Source organism: Lepisosteus oculatus, chromosome 7, assembly GCF_040954835.1.
Source record: "Lepisosteus oculatus isolate fLepOcu1 chromosome 7, fLepOcu1.hap2, whole genome shotgun sequence".
NCBI classification, from domain to species: Eukaryota; Metazoa; Chordata; class Actinopteri; order Semionotiformes; family Lepisosteidae; genus Lepisosteus; species Lepisosteus oculatus.
In genome coordinates, this window is record NC_090702.1 from 27,477,182 (window position 1) to 27,494,070 (window position 16,889).

The 16,889-nt window shown below is 35.4% G+C and overlaps 1 protein-coding gene across 2 annotated transcripts in view; it reads left to right on the forward strand.

Annotated features, from left to right (window-relative positions):
* Positions 1 to 16,889, forward strand: part of etv6 (ETS variant transcription factor 6) — a 56,388-nt gene that overhangs the window by 4,395 nt on the left and 35,104 nt on the right. For both annotated transcript variants that reach the window (XM_015352997.2, XM_015352998.2), the window contains exon 2: positions 7,945 to 8,074. In XM_015352997.2, the coding sequence (XP_015208483.1) occupies positions 7,945 to 8,074 (130 nt within the window). The remainder of the gene's footprint in view (positions 1 to 7,944; positions 8,075 to 16,889) is intronic.

Genomic DNA, 16,889 nt, shown 5'->3' on the forward strand with positions numbered 1-16,889 from the left:
GCTCACTCATGCATACTGTCACTTATCTTTGATATGGATTTATCTTCCTACATATGTATTGGATATGTGTATTAATACATAGATATTCCCTTGTTTACATACAAAGTCTAACAACATCAATGTCTGAAATCAGTTACTGGTAAGAAAACTGTATTTTTACTTGGTAAGTGTATGATATACTCCCATATCCAAAAGCTTCTCTACCAACGTTTGCATCCAGAGTGTTAAATACTGACAAAAAGTCAGCAAAAAGTATGTGCACATACTGTCACATACATACTGAGGTTCTAAATACTTGCAGACTTGATTTAACAAGATGGCAGCTCCTCATTTTACCCTGTATGCAGACTGATAGGAGTCCTTTAGTGCACTGGTTGCACTGAAATTCATTTAATATACTGTACCCTCCAAAAGTATTGGGTCAAAACCCCATGTCATTTTCCTATTGTGCGCACAAGAGATTAAAGTTCACATGAAACAAATTATTCTGAATTGGAGTCACTTTTTATTTTTAGAAAATATGTTGCAAACACACTTAATCATTATTCAACCAAAGCATATGTTGTATGCAGTCCGTCAAATTTAGGTGACCAAAAGTGCTGGGACTCTGAACTTAAAGCAAATTGAAGGAGCGAAAAAGTCAGTGTTTTGTTGAAAATCCCTTGCTTCCAATAACTACATCAATCCCTTGTCCAATTGACATCACCAGATTTTTTGTTTCTTCGCTTGACATGCTTTGCCAGGCTTTAATTGCAGCATCTTTAACTTGTTACTTGTTGGTTGAGCTTTCTGCCTTCAGTCTCCTTTTGGGAAAAAATGAAATATATGCTCAATTGGATTTAGATGTGGTGATTGACTTGGCCAGTCCAAGATGTTGCTCTTTTTCTGTCTGATGAACTCTTGTTTTAAGGTGCAGTATGTTTCGGTTCTTTGTCCTGTTTGTATAATGAACTGCCACCCAATAAGTCTGGTGCCATTTATTTCTTACATTTGCAGACAGTATCTGTTTGTATATCTCTGAATTCATTTTTCTGATCCCATCTTCAGTAAAGTCACCAATAAAGACCATTAAGTGTTTCAGAGGTAGCCATACTGTACATGCCCAAGCCATGATACTCCCTCCACCATGTTTTGCTGAAGAAGTGGTAAGCTCGTGGTCATCGTCTGTTCCTGTTTTACTCCTTACTTTAGCCTTTTTATCATTTTGAAAGTTGTTTATTTTGGTCTCATCTTTCCATAAAACCTTGTTCTAGAGCTCCTATGGCTCATCTCGGTATATTTTTACACCTTGCAGTACAGCCTCTGGTTTCTTGGTGAAGTCTTCTGCCAATTGTGGTACTTGAGATTTGCACACCCACACTCTGGAGATTTTTTTTTGATTTCACTAACAGTAATTGTGGGATTTTTCTTAACACCTAGAAATATTTTTCTGTTGTCCACTGCATTTGTCTTTTTTGGATGCTCTGTTCTCAGCCTATATTCGACGACTCCTGTTGTTTCATTTTAATTAAGAACATTCCAGATTGCTGATTTTGCAATTCCAAGAATCTTACCAATTTTTCTGATGATCTGATTTCTCATATTTTCAAAATGGCCTTCTTTTCTGTCATAGATAGTTCTCTGGTCTTCATGTTGGTTTTTGCTAACTAATTCAAGTGAAGCACTTCAGAAGCAGTTTCAAAAGATCTCGACCAAGCCTAGACCTTCAGTGCTCTTTTGTGTGTGAAAGGTTTGTAATCTGTAACACCTGGGCAATCAAACACCTTTAAACCCGTTTTTCTCAGTACTTATGATCATCTAAAATGTGGGGGATTGAACAAAAAAGTGCTGTTGTTGTATAACAGTAAATATTTATGCATAAAAATACCCATAGGTAAAAGGGGGTATTCTCTGCTTTTGTCTCTTATTCATCTTGTGATTTGAAATCCAAATTTTCTGAACTATAATATTTTTGGAGGGCACTGTAATTCGTTCTGAATATTTCGTTGGACTGAAGTTAGTGCTACTGGACAGAAATCTTTTAATTCAACAAATTTTCAGGTTTTGTTTTTTTAGGTATAGGTATGTTCTCCACAAACTCTGACACATTTGCAGTTCCAAGTGACTTCTGAAAAAGTTTACAGAATACAGGATTAAGCTGTTTCTGACATTTCTGCAAAGTTTTACCTTTTAGTTTGTCAGGGCGCATTGATTTTTTCAGTATTGGTTTGCAAAAACTCCAGTGTCCATTTAATATAGTAAAGGGAAATGCACCAGTGTGCTCAATTACATTGTCAAAAAACATCTTTTTAGCGAGCAGTATGACAGAATGCACTATCCTGCTGGAATGCTGTCACATCAGGATGAGCCTACATGAAGGGCAGCAAGTGAGGTTTGAGGACTTGATCAGTATAGCCCCAGTGCAGTCAGATTGAAATCAGTTATTATAAGTGGAGATCTTCAGCAACTAGAAACTACTGCGAAGACCACCACATAAGAAGTAGCACATTGCTCTGCATGTCTGTGCCACACTTAGTGGCATCCAATATGGTGGTCTACACAATACCTTGATTAACTGTAAGGAGGACTTGACTCCATTGCTGGTGAGTCCATCTGTGGTGTTGCTCCACTATACTGATAGCATGAAGGCCTCTTGATTTGACTTACTGATTTTGAGTAATTTGAGCTAGATCTTTTCTTTCATCTGGGTCATCTGTGTTAGTTGCTTGATTGTTTGATAGTCTTCTCCATGTTTGTTGGATTGAACTAAAAATCTTTTTTTTCCTAATATGATCAAACGTATGTGAAATTACCGGAAAATAAAATTATATTGTACTTCTAATTCAATATTTTTTGATAATCATGAGATTAATATTAAAACAGAAAGACAACTTGGTTGACTGTAATATAAGTTTTTGTGGAATTGTACCAGGTTTAAGAACACAACTTTGTTTGTTTTTTGTTTTTCACTTTTAGTGACTACATTTCAATATGGCTGTTTATATAATTTACCTGTGCTGTACTTCAGTCACATATTAAAAGGTTGACTTAGTTGATTCACATGAATCTGTTTCAGATGAACCTGGTCAAAAGAGCATATGCTTGATTCTGAATAAGTGTTAAGTTATATACTTGTCTTGGTTAGATTGTTTTACCTGAGTGAGGTTAAACAACTAATAAATGGAAAAACCTTTTCTTACAATTTACTTATGTAATTATAAAATTATAGAATATCCCTCTTTGTACGTTTTAAAGCGGCAACTGCTTTGTTGGTAGCAGACTAAGCAATAGCCATGAAATTATTGGCGAGGGGTAGAGTATGGGTCACCTTTGTTGAATTGTAACTCATGAAAAGAATGCCTTTCATGTCTAAAGTATGCACTGTAAATGTTTTTCTCCAGAGAAAATATGCATGAGTTTCTAGAATCAAAGTAAATGAAGTGAACTTTTGAATGATTGCTTTGATATGGATTGACCTTCCTATATATGTATTGGATATGTGTATTTACTTATAGATACTCACAATGTATAATGTATACACACAATGTCTGTCATCAGAATCTGTCTTGAAGAGATGAACCTGTTCACTAAAGGGTTTAAAAGCTCTGTCAAGGAATGGTATATTTTACTTAACATACATGTACGCACATACCGATTTTTCTTTTTCATACAAATTCATGAGGAAATGAGGAGCCATTTCCCCATATCCTCTGTGTTGAATATAAGACGGAATCTTATTTAGAATTTTTTCACCCTAAATTGCGGCTAATATCCTCGGATAACTGGCAGAGGTCAACTCAGTGTGCGAAATCACTGGGAGCTGCTTGTTGCAGCTGGTGAAATGAATAGATTGAATTTTAATTGGGAGCCCCTGGCTATAGGATTCATCCTGCACACCAAGTGTCTCTCTTACTGGATGAAGAGTCAGTTTGCAGCTCTTCTGATAGCCATTTAACGAATTAATTTTAACTTTAACTTTAACTAAAACATTTTAATCTTTTTGAGATTTTTGAGAAATCAAGGCAGCAGCATTATATGGATTGATTGACACTTTATTTGAATGTATCTCATGTTTAACCTGTTTTTGTTAATAGATGTGGTACTGTAAAAAGGATTCTAGACCCTCTTATTATAATTATTCTTCAGTTTAGTTATTTTACATTTTCCTGTATAGTAAACTAGGCAATTCAGGACCATGGATAGGTACTGATGGCAATTATTTTTGAATTCCACTCTAATCAAAGCACATTTTTTTTGTACAGGCATATTATTTAGATTGATTAAAAAGTCACCAGTGTTTTCTTTTCTTTTAATATAAAGTTCAGTTTTTCTGAATATTAGAATTTCCTATATATTCTATTCTCAAACAAACCCCAAAACAACAAAAATAAAAAACAGAAATAGAGCCATAAATAATAGAATCATATATTAATATAAAATAATAGATATTTGCAGATTGTTATTGCTAGTTTGGGATTAAATTGTACATCCTAAACCACTAATGCATGGTTATTGTAACTAACAGTAATAAAGTATATAACAGGTTACGTGCAAAACACTAGTACTGCCTTAACTGCAGAGGTTTTGTTGTATTAGGTTTCGTACTTTATCCAAACGTTTGCAAATGCACTGCCACACTATAATCTACCAGAGCATTTTACTTTATTTTACTTCTGCATAGTGTTATTCAGAACATAGTTACATTTTTACATTTTGAGTTGAGGTTAAGATTATATTCAGTTTTCTTTATCAAAGTCCTGGTCATAGGAGAAGTCAACCAATTTGCTCTCTATTAGAAAGTTTAGGTATAAAGAAAAAATGTATATACTTGCACCTTGCACTTGTACTTTTGTTCTATGTGAATAATCCATCTTGTTGTTTGGAAACGTGCATTTGCTTTAAATCATTTTATGAATAATAATTAACAAAAGGCCATCATCATCCTTAATCTTTATTTATAGAGCAAGATTCATGTTAAAGAGTAAAACAAAAAGAAGTAAGCAATTAAGTCATTAGATTTTAGAAAAAAACAGTTGTAAGAAGATACAATCCAGAAATACATTGTGAAAGTCCCTGTTTTATTTATTTTTTCAATAAAGTTATAATGAAGGAAGCTCCAAATCTTTGGACTGTTGAACCTAATAGACTGGTCACCAAATGATTTGTGTTCAGATGACTAATAAGCCCTACCCAAAGGGCCTCAGAGTGTCAGAGGGCACATATAGAACCAACATCTCCCACAAGTAGGATAGGGCTAAATTCTGAAGTCATTTGTAGAAGAATGTTTCTGAAAATCTGCCTGGGAGTGGATTGCAGGCCCATGTAGAGGAGTGGAGTAATATGATCACTCTTTATAGAGCAGATGAAAAGCCTGGTGCATACATTTTGAACTCACTACAGCTTAGAAGGGGTTTCTGCTGGAGTGTGGTATAGAGAATTCCAATAAGCAAGTCTAGAAATCTGGCAACATGGTGCTGAGGTAATTAATACTGATGGTTCACAGCTCCTTGGTTTGATTCTGGACTAGAGCACCTTCAGTATGGTCTTTGCATGACTCACCACATTCATTAGGGTTTTCCCCAGGTACTTGGGCTTCCTCCCACATTTTAACTGTATGCTGACAATTATCTCTGAATTTTCTCACTGTGTGTGTCCTGAAATAGAGTGGTGCCCCATCCAGGATGTAGTTCCACTTTTCACCCTTTATGTCTAGGATCGGCTCTGGGTTGTTGCAACTCTCACCAGGGATATGCATGTGTTTGGTAATGGTTGGATGGAAGTCTAGAAATGACTTGTGTAAATACAATTCTAGAGGGTTTTACTTGGAAGACCGAAATGGAGATGCACAACAATACAAAGATGGGAAAAAACCCTAAAGTGACTATATCCATATTCAATTGTCTCTTTTTTCTGAATATAATTTGTGTTCGTTTAAATTGGCAAGTATCCTTGGAAACATAATAGATATTACTTGCTTAAGAAATGTATATGTTAAGTAAAAAAAATATTCTAACCATTCCTTTACTAAAACATTTATGTGTAATGACGGGGATTGGGGCTTACCTTTATGTTTTATTATTTAAAAACTGCTTGGTGGCACAGTGGAAAGTCTTGCAGTGCTGCGGCTCTGGGTTCAGTTCCAGACCTGGGGTGCTATCAACAATGAGTTTGTATGTTCTCCCTGTTTTCTCCGGGTATTCCAGTTTCCTCCCACAGTCCAAAAGTCATACTGGCAGGTTAATTAGCTTCTGGGAAAATTGGCCCTGATATTAGTGTGTGCTTGTCTGTGTCCAGTTGAGCCCTATGATGGACATCTGTCCAGGGTGAGTCCCGGCTTGCACCCGTTACTTGCCTTGATAGACTGGCTTCCCCACAAACCCGAATAAAGCAGTTAGAAAATGAATGGATGGAAAAAACATTATGTATATCTTCTTTTGTTGTTGTTATGGACATATTAACTGTATATCTTGCATTACCATTGACTACATGGAGGATAAATTAATATTAATTTATATTTTCTTTCGGGACTTTAAATTGCATTAATGTGAAATATAGCAACATGATTCACTGAGTATGAAATTGAATTTCTTGTGGCCTCTCTAAGATGTTTCAATTTGGGGAATTTTTTTGAAGTGTTCCTTGTGATATCATTCAGATAAAATGAAATAGACTGTACTTTGTGGTTTTGAAGACATTATAAAAAACATCTAAACTGTTTTCACTCTGTTACTTGTTTTTCTAGCTTCTATGTTGTTGCCTTTGTGATCTCTGACAGAATGGGTTTGGTGATCAGCTAGGAAACTTGAAGGCGTGTATTTTTCAAAACTAACTATTTTTATGACTAAGAGCAGAATATTTAAATCAAGTACAAGTGTTTGCTAAACAGTTAAGAATCTTCCTTTTGTAAATATTTTATTCAGAGCAGTGAAGCCATTATTTTTCAAGTAAAACAGAAATTCAACTTGTCTAACAATACATTGTTCTCTAATAAATTTACAAAAGGGCACTTTAACATGCAGGCTTCCCTATACAGATAGCCTTTCTTTTTTAACTATCTTAATTGTAACCATTTATTATGTAGCATTAAGCAGTAAGTAAAAATGTTCCTTATATCCCTACATTGTAAAATAATTGATCTGAATGTTTTTCAGTTTTACAGCCAAAAATTGTTTCTTGCGTGCAGTGTTCACCAAATGATAGGCAAGTGTGCCTAAAATGTATTGTTGTTTGTAGTGGAATTTGTCACACAGTTCTTCTGACTGCCAAATATAGTTTCATTTCTTTCTTTATACAAAAGGTGGCATATCCGTTTTGATGTAATACTGTGTGAAACATTGCATTGTATTCTCCCTTTAAAAGAGTCAGATTTCTGTATCTCGTGGCTTTATACATATAGTTAAAGACATTTTCTTCTCAGATACGTCTTGGACAACCAAATATATGGAGTAACATAGTGTACTAGTAAAACATATATTATATGTTTTAAATTGGTTCTCTCTAAATCAGAACATTCACTAATCTTAAGTGTCCATTTTAATTGTATCTGTCATCTGTACAGGTGAAATATTGTGCTATTAAAGAAAGGTTTTAATCCACAATTTTCAAGATAGTAGTACCATATGTCATGATTTAACATTTCCCATTTTCATGGTAGTTTTGATTTTGAGAGCATTTAAGAACATTATGCTGAATGGATTTCGTATTTGTCATTGCTATACATAACTATAACATAATATGAAATGCCATAAACTGCAGAAAGTGTTTATTAGTACTGTACTATTAAGGAGGAGACTGGATGAAATATTCTTTAAAAAAAACAAGCAAAACAAGCAAACAAAAATAGAATAAGAGACTGAAGTATTTTCCATGGACAAGCGCTATAGTTTAGCTACTGTTTGATTTAACCTGTTTACTGTGTGTACTCTGCAAGTTTTAAGGTGTGCTTTGCTATTTGTCTTTTCACAGCAGGAAAATCTCTCATTCAGTCCTTTAACGAGCCCTTTGCCAAGCTCCACTTCCTCTGCAGTTCATGTTCCAACATCACGGCAGGCTAGCAGGATGGAGGAAGAGCCAACAAGACTGCCTGCACACCTGCGTGAGTACTGTATAAAGCCACAGACACACATTCACTGTTAACTGCCTGAGGGGGAGGGAAAGAAGGAAGTAGCTACATTATCAAGTACCTGCTTGACTACTTTGTGCGAAGAGCATACACAATTTAACCCTGAAAATGCATGTGAAATCCATTCAGACTCATACTCCTTTGGTTTTTAATAACATGGGAAAACATGGATTTTATTTTTAATTCGGTTATTTAAGTTTAACAGTCAAAGCGAAAGTGAGCAGCTAACATTATGGAGGATAAAACTATTACTTTCTGTTGTGTACTAAGCTTATTTACATGGTCCAGATAGCACATACAGTAATCCCCTTTTTGTGTTTTTCTATTTTTTTAAACGGCCCTCACTTCACTCTTCACTATGTTTTGTGAATCACGTAGCACGTGCATCTGGTGAAAATGTTTGTGTGATCACTTCGAAGACACAACCATGCTGAAGCAAGTGGAAAATATAACTAAAACGTCTTGCAGTTGTGGAAATAAGAATGATCATGGCACGTATGATTACTCAGAATGTAGTGCTGTAGTACAATGAATGTGGAATAAGTTAAAAGCTGAAATCTAAAATGCTGGGATGATGGGAGGGAAATAAACGTGCAGCTTGTTTTCAGAATCTTATAAAATCTTTTGCACAAAATTGTTATGCTAATTTATCATGACACAATGAATGTATTACATTTTCCACAGAGACTGGAATAATTGTGAAACTTTTGTAAAGGAAACTGGAGATAAAAGTTTTACAGGAGGAATCCATTAGAAGATTAAATGAGAAATTATTAACAATTAAATATCAGTTAGGGGAATCGTGCTAATTAACTTACATTGATACATTTATCCACAGTTAAGTGATCCTACTAAACACAATATTAAGTAAAGTAAAGCAGAAGGTTAGTATTTCTTTTGCTCTTTTGACATGCTAAGCATTGATTAATTTAAAATTTAGATTAAACAACTCTGAACAGTATGCTGAATCTACAACATATTTGGTGCTACAGATTACATTCATTAAGCTGAGAGAGAACGTGGCTCAGTCACATGTATGGTGTTTCTTTGTGACAGCCTTTTCCTATTATTAGAATTATCATTGTTGGAAGTATTTTGTTTTTTTTTACATCTGACTGTCAAGCCCTTACTTTATGATGATTCTGCCAGTGACTCCATGTCAGGTTTCTAAAGTTTTGAAATGACCGTTCATTTGCATGGTACATATCTGGTGGATGGGGCTAATTCTGAATCTGATTGGTGGATGTAAATGAGATGGTACTATGGCCAATCTGTGTGTAGGAATACAGCTCTCTGTTCAGATATATTTCTTCTGGAAGGCATTTACATACTGTACCTTTAACATGCAGTAAAGCTGGAGAGGAATTAAAATAACTTGGTAGGAAAACCTGTCACCACAGTATTAAATTACTAACTGACTAAAAGTTTAGATCTTAATTTTAATCTAGTTACTTTTCAACAATTTTCATTTTCATTATGACCCAAGGAAGGTAAAATAAAAAACCCGAGGGGTAAAAAAAATTTTTTGAAAAAGTTTTAAAAAGTTTGATGCTTTTATACTTCTAAACATTAAGGTACTATTACTACTTAAAAATACTTGTTAATTACTTGTAAAATTACACATACATTTTTAGATTTTAATATCAGTATCATTAATGCCAATTGCTTCTTTCAGTATTAAGGCTACGAATTGTCATACACTATCATATTAAAAATGAAAAATGATAGCCTGTGTCTTCCTAAAGCTTTCATACCTGTTCTCAGCACTTACAAGCTGCAACATGTTTTTTTCTGTTTCCTAGAAATGCAAGTTCAGTATTATGGTCTTGGTAACAAAAGTATATACTTTAGGAAAGGGGAAAAAAGCAATTTGCTGTTTACTAATCATTACAAACTGGTATTCAAGAAGCTGAGAATTAGTTGCTGGCTTGGAATGTAAGGTTTTTCTGCTTCATGAGTTTTTGAAGGTGAGGGTAAAAGATATGTTAATATGTAGATTGCAATGTGCAACCTGTTTTATACAGAGTTCACAACTGAAAATGCTGCTGCACATAAACAGGTTGTGGTAAACATCAGTAAAACTGAAACATTTAGTTCTTCATACTGACATACAGTAAACAGCCACAACTTCTGTAGAGTATAAAATTTAACTTTCTTGTACAGTGACCGCAAGGATAGTCTGTTATAATCCCAGTTGATAATTTCAAGGGAGGTTTATATGACCAAGGCAAAAGGATCAGAATCTTTATATTTTAATCAAACTCTTCAGAGGGGCTTATTTCACAATATTCATGGGTATTTACATGTATATTTGTTACTTAATTGATGATCAATACAATTATCAATCTATTTCTGGTATAAGAAAAACCTATTTATATAATTAAAAAGTTGGTGTGAAAATTGTTAATTTTGCATTCATATCAGCTTCTGGTTTGCATGTTGCAGTATCACAACCATATGAAAAATGATCCTCTTCACGTATATTTTGGGATCAATATTTAAAAAGACATATTGAAATAAAATTATACCACCATAAATGGAATGATTATATATTAATTTCTACAATGTTAATATGTGGATATGATAATAGGAATACTATAGTAAGGTTGTGTTCTGAAATTATTATTTTTTAGCTGTTGATCAGAAATCTTCTATATTTGGTTCGCAAAACCCACCTTAGAAGATCTTGAGCTACTAAATTTCTGACCTTTGAACTCAAATGTTATTCATTAATGTTTAACATATTCTGCTGCCTGAAGAGAAAGAATTACCAATGCCTTGTAGGCTTTCATGGTGGCAAGAATTATAATTTTCATTTTTTCTTTAAAAATTGAATTGCCATTTCATTTCCTATCTGATGCACTCTCAATTTGAAATATTCAAATTATATTCAGTTCAGAATGCTGCTAAACCCCTTCACTGCGGTAGGAAAATAATGAGTGGTAGTTATTTTACAACATTGCTATGTCAGAACATTTTTCACTTAACATGCTGAAAGGCACAGTGGTTATCATTGCTACCTTGCAGCGCTGGGGCCCTGGGTTCAGATCTGGACTTGGGGTACTTTCTGTGTGGAGTCTTTATGTTTTTATATCCACATGGGTTTTCATCCAGGTGCTCAAGGTTCCTTCCATAGACCAAAGACATAATGGTAGGTAAAATGGCTTCTGAGAAAATTTGCCCTGATGTGAGTGTGTGTATGTTTGCATGTGCCCTGCAATGGATTAGCATCCTGTCCAGAGTGTGTCCTCCCTTCTGCCTGTTGCTTGCCAGGATAGGCTCTGGCACTCATGTGAATTGGATAAAATGGTTAGGAGATGGATAGATGCTGAAAGCACCACAGTACTTTACAGAAGAGTTAACATCTATTGGAGAAGCAAACTGTCTCTTAGTGGCAATAGCGTGAGGTGCTCAGAGAACTATTTGGCATTAATGGAAAACTTAGTTTGCCCAGTCTGAATCAAGCCCATTTGGTCCTAGCAGTGCTTGGCCAACTGTGTACTACTGCATGGGGAATACCCTATAGTTTTCAGAAAATATTAATTATATAAACTAGAAAATATTGAGTTTATCCTGACTTGACTAACCTTTATGTAGCCTTGATCCTTATATTCATTTTTAAGGGTTTGTAACATCACTGCTGGCATCAGACTTTATCACAGGTATACCCTAGCTGTAACTGCTAAGCTTCTACTTTTAACTAAAAAATACATAGTGATAAAAATAAGAATTCTGTAATATTAAAGAAAAAAATACATAATGAGTAGTTTGCTTCTAAGAGTAAGTATTGCCCATATTTTCCATAGGTTCCATCTGAAATGTTTATCACAGGTAATTTTCCCGCTTTGGAAAATTTACAATGCGTGATGAAGTGGTAGGTGTAGTTAGACCTACAGGGAGATGCTTCCTAGATGTGGCTGTCCCTCCATACTGAGCAGCCATGCAAAGGAGAAACTGGTTATTACAGTAACCAATATCATTACAGTGTACTGTACAGTACTGTAGCATGATGGACCGGTGGGACTGTTCTTTAACCCTGTAAAATGGGGGAAATAGACCTCTTCCCATTTTTTGCCACATAAGATATTTGCTAATGCTAAGCTTTTTCTCTCTCTTTCAACCCCTCTCAGTGATTAGCTCGCACCTGTTAGTTATTAGGTGCCATGAAGCCCTGTGAACTTGCAATCTTGCTGTCCTACTTCTACTTCTTGACCCTCTTCAAAAAAGAGACCAATACAGAACACGAATAATAAAAATAATTAAAATGAAAAGCATTGACTGTAAGTTGTTGGCTTAGTGGGTCCAATTTAACAACTCCTCCTAGGTTTCCAGATGCTGGTGCTTTGAAGAGAACTAGAAGATCTGTCGATGTGCTGGCTGTCTGTGCTACAGTATAGGACTTTCTTTCCTGTGCAAGAACCACATAAATCATTGTTCCTGTTCAGGAACAAAAATGACATCACAACATTTGACAAGTCATATACCTGTATCTACCTTACCTTATTATCAAAGTCTATACACTGATTTTTAGAGTTCTTCACTCCCCTAGAGACATAATGTCATGTCGGCATCAAGTCCGTGACACTTCAGTTATGCTTCTTGCTAAGGATGAATTTACTGGCTTTACCTCAGCTCCAAAGCTGTGCCCTCAGAATTTAAGATTAGTGCTGCCAAACCTGTGTTGAGAAAAAAAGCTTAATGTTGATAACTTAAGTAAAGGATTATTTGAAGCCCACCTTTTTGTCGAATAATCACAAACATGTTGCAGTACAGTAATTGAATGTTTGTTAAACTTTACAGACCTAGTCAGTCAGGGTTTAGATGGCTTCATAACAGCAAAATGGCATGCACTTTCTTAGGATATGTTTAATGGCTACATTTTTACTAATCAGATTTACCTGCAATCTAGATCTGACAAGAACTGGTTGCTGTTTTACTTATGTATGGTGAAGTTGACTTTAAACTTTGGATGCAACAACATTGATAAGGTGGAGGTCGTGTTGCTAGGCTATCTAAACTTGATAAAACCACTTTTTTGTGAGGGCACTTTTTCACCCTTTTTGTCCTCCTTTGGGCTGCATATCCAGCACTTCACCAAGATCTCTTTTTTTAGAAAAATTGGTTCCATTCTATTCTATCAGTGCCTGTTGCCGATAACCTCCTAGTAATACTTGTATTTGTATGTGTCCAAACTTGACTTTGGAATGCTCTACTTTCTTTGTCAAGAAACATGATATTGATAGGAACCATAAAGTTCAAAACTGCAAAGCTAGACTTCTCACTAGGTCTCATTGTGGCAAACGTAACCACTGTCTTGGAATTCTTGAAGGCTTCCTGTTAAATTCTGTATATACTGACTTCAGTTTGACTTTTGCCATGAAAGTAATCTCTTCCTTGATAATTCTGACCCCCTGATAAGTGGGCATATTCTTCATTGCTCTGATTCAAGCACTTTTTTCTTTCTCCTGACTAAGAGTACTGATAGTGTTAGAGCCTCCTTAAGCTATGCACATAGACTGTGGAATGCTGTGCAAGATAAAGATTTTCACTTTCTTTTTACATTTTGCATTCCTTTTTTAAAGTAAAATTCCTATTTTAATTAGCAAATAGATTTAATGATATTTTTCTGTTGTATACTGAGATGCTTTGTAAGATTTCTTTTTTGTTTGCTCTTGAGGTTTTATTGTATATCACACTGAGTTTTGAAATGAAAAGGCATTTTATAAAATTGTTTTTTTTAGCGGTCTTTGTTTTTCCATTTATAAACTAAAGTAATATAGTTTCTACAACAGTTGTTAAGGATTGTAACTGTATTGGGGAAAACTTCCATATAGATTAATTTTTTTTCACCACACATCAGTTATCAGTGGGGAGGAAAAACAAATTAATAAAGCCAATTCATAGATGGGGATTATTAGGAGGCCATGATTAGTAAAGGCCATGGGAAATTTGGCCAGGACACCACCGTCCTTCGGATGAGACATAAAACCGTGGTCCTGACTCTCTGTGGTCATTTAAAATCCTAGGGCGTTTCTCGTGTAGGGATGTAATCCCGGCGTCCTGGCCAAATTTGCCATTGGCCCTTACCAATCATGGTATCCCAATAATCCCCATCTATAAATTGGCTACATTATTCTGTTCTCCTCCCCACTAATAGCTGATGTGTGGTAAGCGTTCTGGTGCACTATGGCTGCCGTTGCATCATCCAGGTGGATGCTGCACATTGGTGGTGGTGGAGGGGAGCCCCAATTACATGTAAAGTGCTTTGAGTGGAGTGTCCAGAAAAGTGCTATATAAGTATAAGCTATTATTATTATTATTATTATTATTATTATTATTATTATTATTAAAAAAACCTCTATGGTCTTGGGGACTTTTAATGACCACTGAGAGTCAGGACCTCAGTTTTACATCTCATCTGAAGGATGCCACCTTTATTTTACAGTATAGTGTCCCCATCACTATGCTGGGGCATTAGGACATACACAGACAGTAGGGTTAGCTCTCCCTACTGGTACCACTAACACCTCTTCCAGCAGCAAAATTAGATTACACAGAAGGTCTCCCATTCTGGTACTGACCAGGCTCATACCTACTTAGCTTCAGTTGTTTGAGAGTTGTGAGTTACAGCTGCTTAACTAATTAAGACCAGAACAGTCAGCTGTGGTCCTTGAGAGGTGTTGGGATTTTCATTTCAAAGTACAAAGTGTACAAATTACTTCTTTAAGTGGCTAAAAGGATTTTTTTAGAACCATTTTGAAATTGATGACTTAGGTTTGATCTCTAAAACATGCTGGATTGTGTCTTTCCAGGACCAGGATCTCCACCCTGAGATAATCCAGTATAATTATTGCTGAATTTCACAACAGGGTTCTAATATCATGTATAGATGTTTTCTTAATAAACCAGAAAAGAGCACATGTAGGTCATGCCTGTCTTGTATCGCCAAGATTTTCATATCCATGACCAATCATCATACAGGTGACAGCTGAAATGAATAAATGATGTAGCCAGTTTGTCCACATCAGAGTCGCCAATTAGAAGGCAATTACCATATTTATTGATGCTTCTCTTGTGATACTGTGGATGTGAGAGGCTGACATGGGCTACAGCTATTTTTAGATCTGTCTATACAGTCAGGAGACTGAAGACCTGAAGAAGAATCAGAGAGAGATTTTTGAGGTATCGCATAAGAAAATGGAGGGGGAGCATTTATGGTTTGGGGTGAGTCTTCTGTGGAAGACAAAATGGACTTATAATGGAAATGGTATGCTTTTCAGGATTGTGCATTGCAAGGTGTGACAGGCACTATAGTGTGACCATATGAAAGAAATTCTTTTGAACGTGTATGGGACCCATTAAATCATGTATTATCAGTTCTTCTTGTTCAGTCATGGATCCTGGCTCCTGCTTGCTCTAAAAAAGAATGGGTGACATCTTTATCAGTACTAACTCATATTTGATTAGCAGAATAAGGTGATGATGATTCTAAAGCTCATGACACAAGATAGTGAAATTAATCTAATCCTTACTTATATCTTTTTAGTTTCTTGTTATTAGTTATACAAAATGTGAAAGATCTGTTATTACATCCAGCAGGTAATTGATCACTCATGTACGTGGGATGGCATTTCTAAGATACTGTCCATGATAGATCTGAATCTTCATAGTCTTATTTCCTTTATTAATTACTTGAATTTATCTTGTAAATGTTTTGAGGGTGTATATTGATAATATGATTTAAGGCAGTGTTTGTTAACCGTAGTTTATTAAATATAAAATAAATGTTATCAATACATAATATCTTAAGAGCTTATTTTGCTGTGTATTGTAATCAGATCCAAGTTCATGATCTGTCCAAAACCTCCTTAAGTTGAGTTTTCTCTCTAGAATTTTTTTTATTGTGCTTCAATGTCCTAATAACAAAGGAATGAAGGAAGAATAAAAACAAAAAGCCAGTCAGTTCATAAAGGAGGCTGTTATAGGTTATCTTCCTACATACCTTTGTATGTTACAAGACCTCAGACTTTGTGTCAACAACGTCAAACGGGAGCCCATTGTCAGTGTTGTACTTGTATAGTTCTGCATAGCACCTGGCAATCTCCTCATGACAGTGAAAAAAGACCTGAAGAGGTGCTTAGGAACTAATACTCTAATGGAATGTAGTGTGCAGGTTCAGGAGTACAATGTGAAAAAGAGGTCATTTGCAACACAAGCAGGTATCAAGGAGTCAGAGAATGAATTTGTTATTCCATGTCAGTTGAAGTGACAAACCAAATTGTCAGTTGACCACTACAAACTTAATATGTTTATAGATGTACTTTATTTGCATTTATTTTAATTAAGTCAGTGAAAAATGACATTGAAATGTAAGTTTGAACTTGAACTTTATTGCCATATGTAACCGGTACATGTACTGGTACAATGGAATTCTTACTTACAGAAAGTCTCTCGATTGTTGAAACAAGTGTAAAAACACAAAGTGCAGACAGTACATCAAGACAATATACAAACAAACAGTAGACAATGTACCAGGAAACAGTTTGAATGTAAACAATACAGACGTGTAAACAATGACTGGAGATGTGCAATAAATAAGAAATCATAATGAGGTGGTAGGTGTAGGTGTGGTGTGGTCCGATGAGCATGGCTAAATGTGTTCGCCAATCGCACTGCTTGTGGATAGAAGCTAGTGAAGAATCTAGTGGTTAGTGTCCGTATGCTCTTGTATCTCTTGCCTGGGGGCAGTGGGGCGAAGAGCTCATGCCCGGGGTGGTGACTGTCCTCT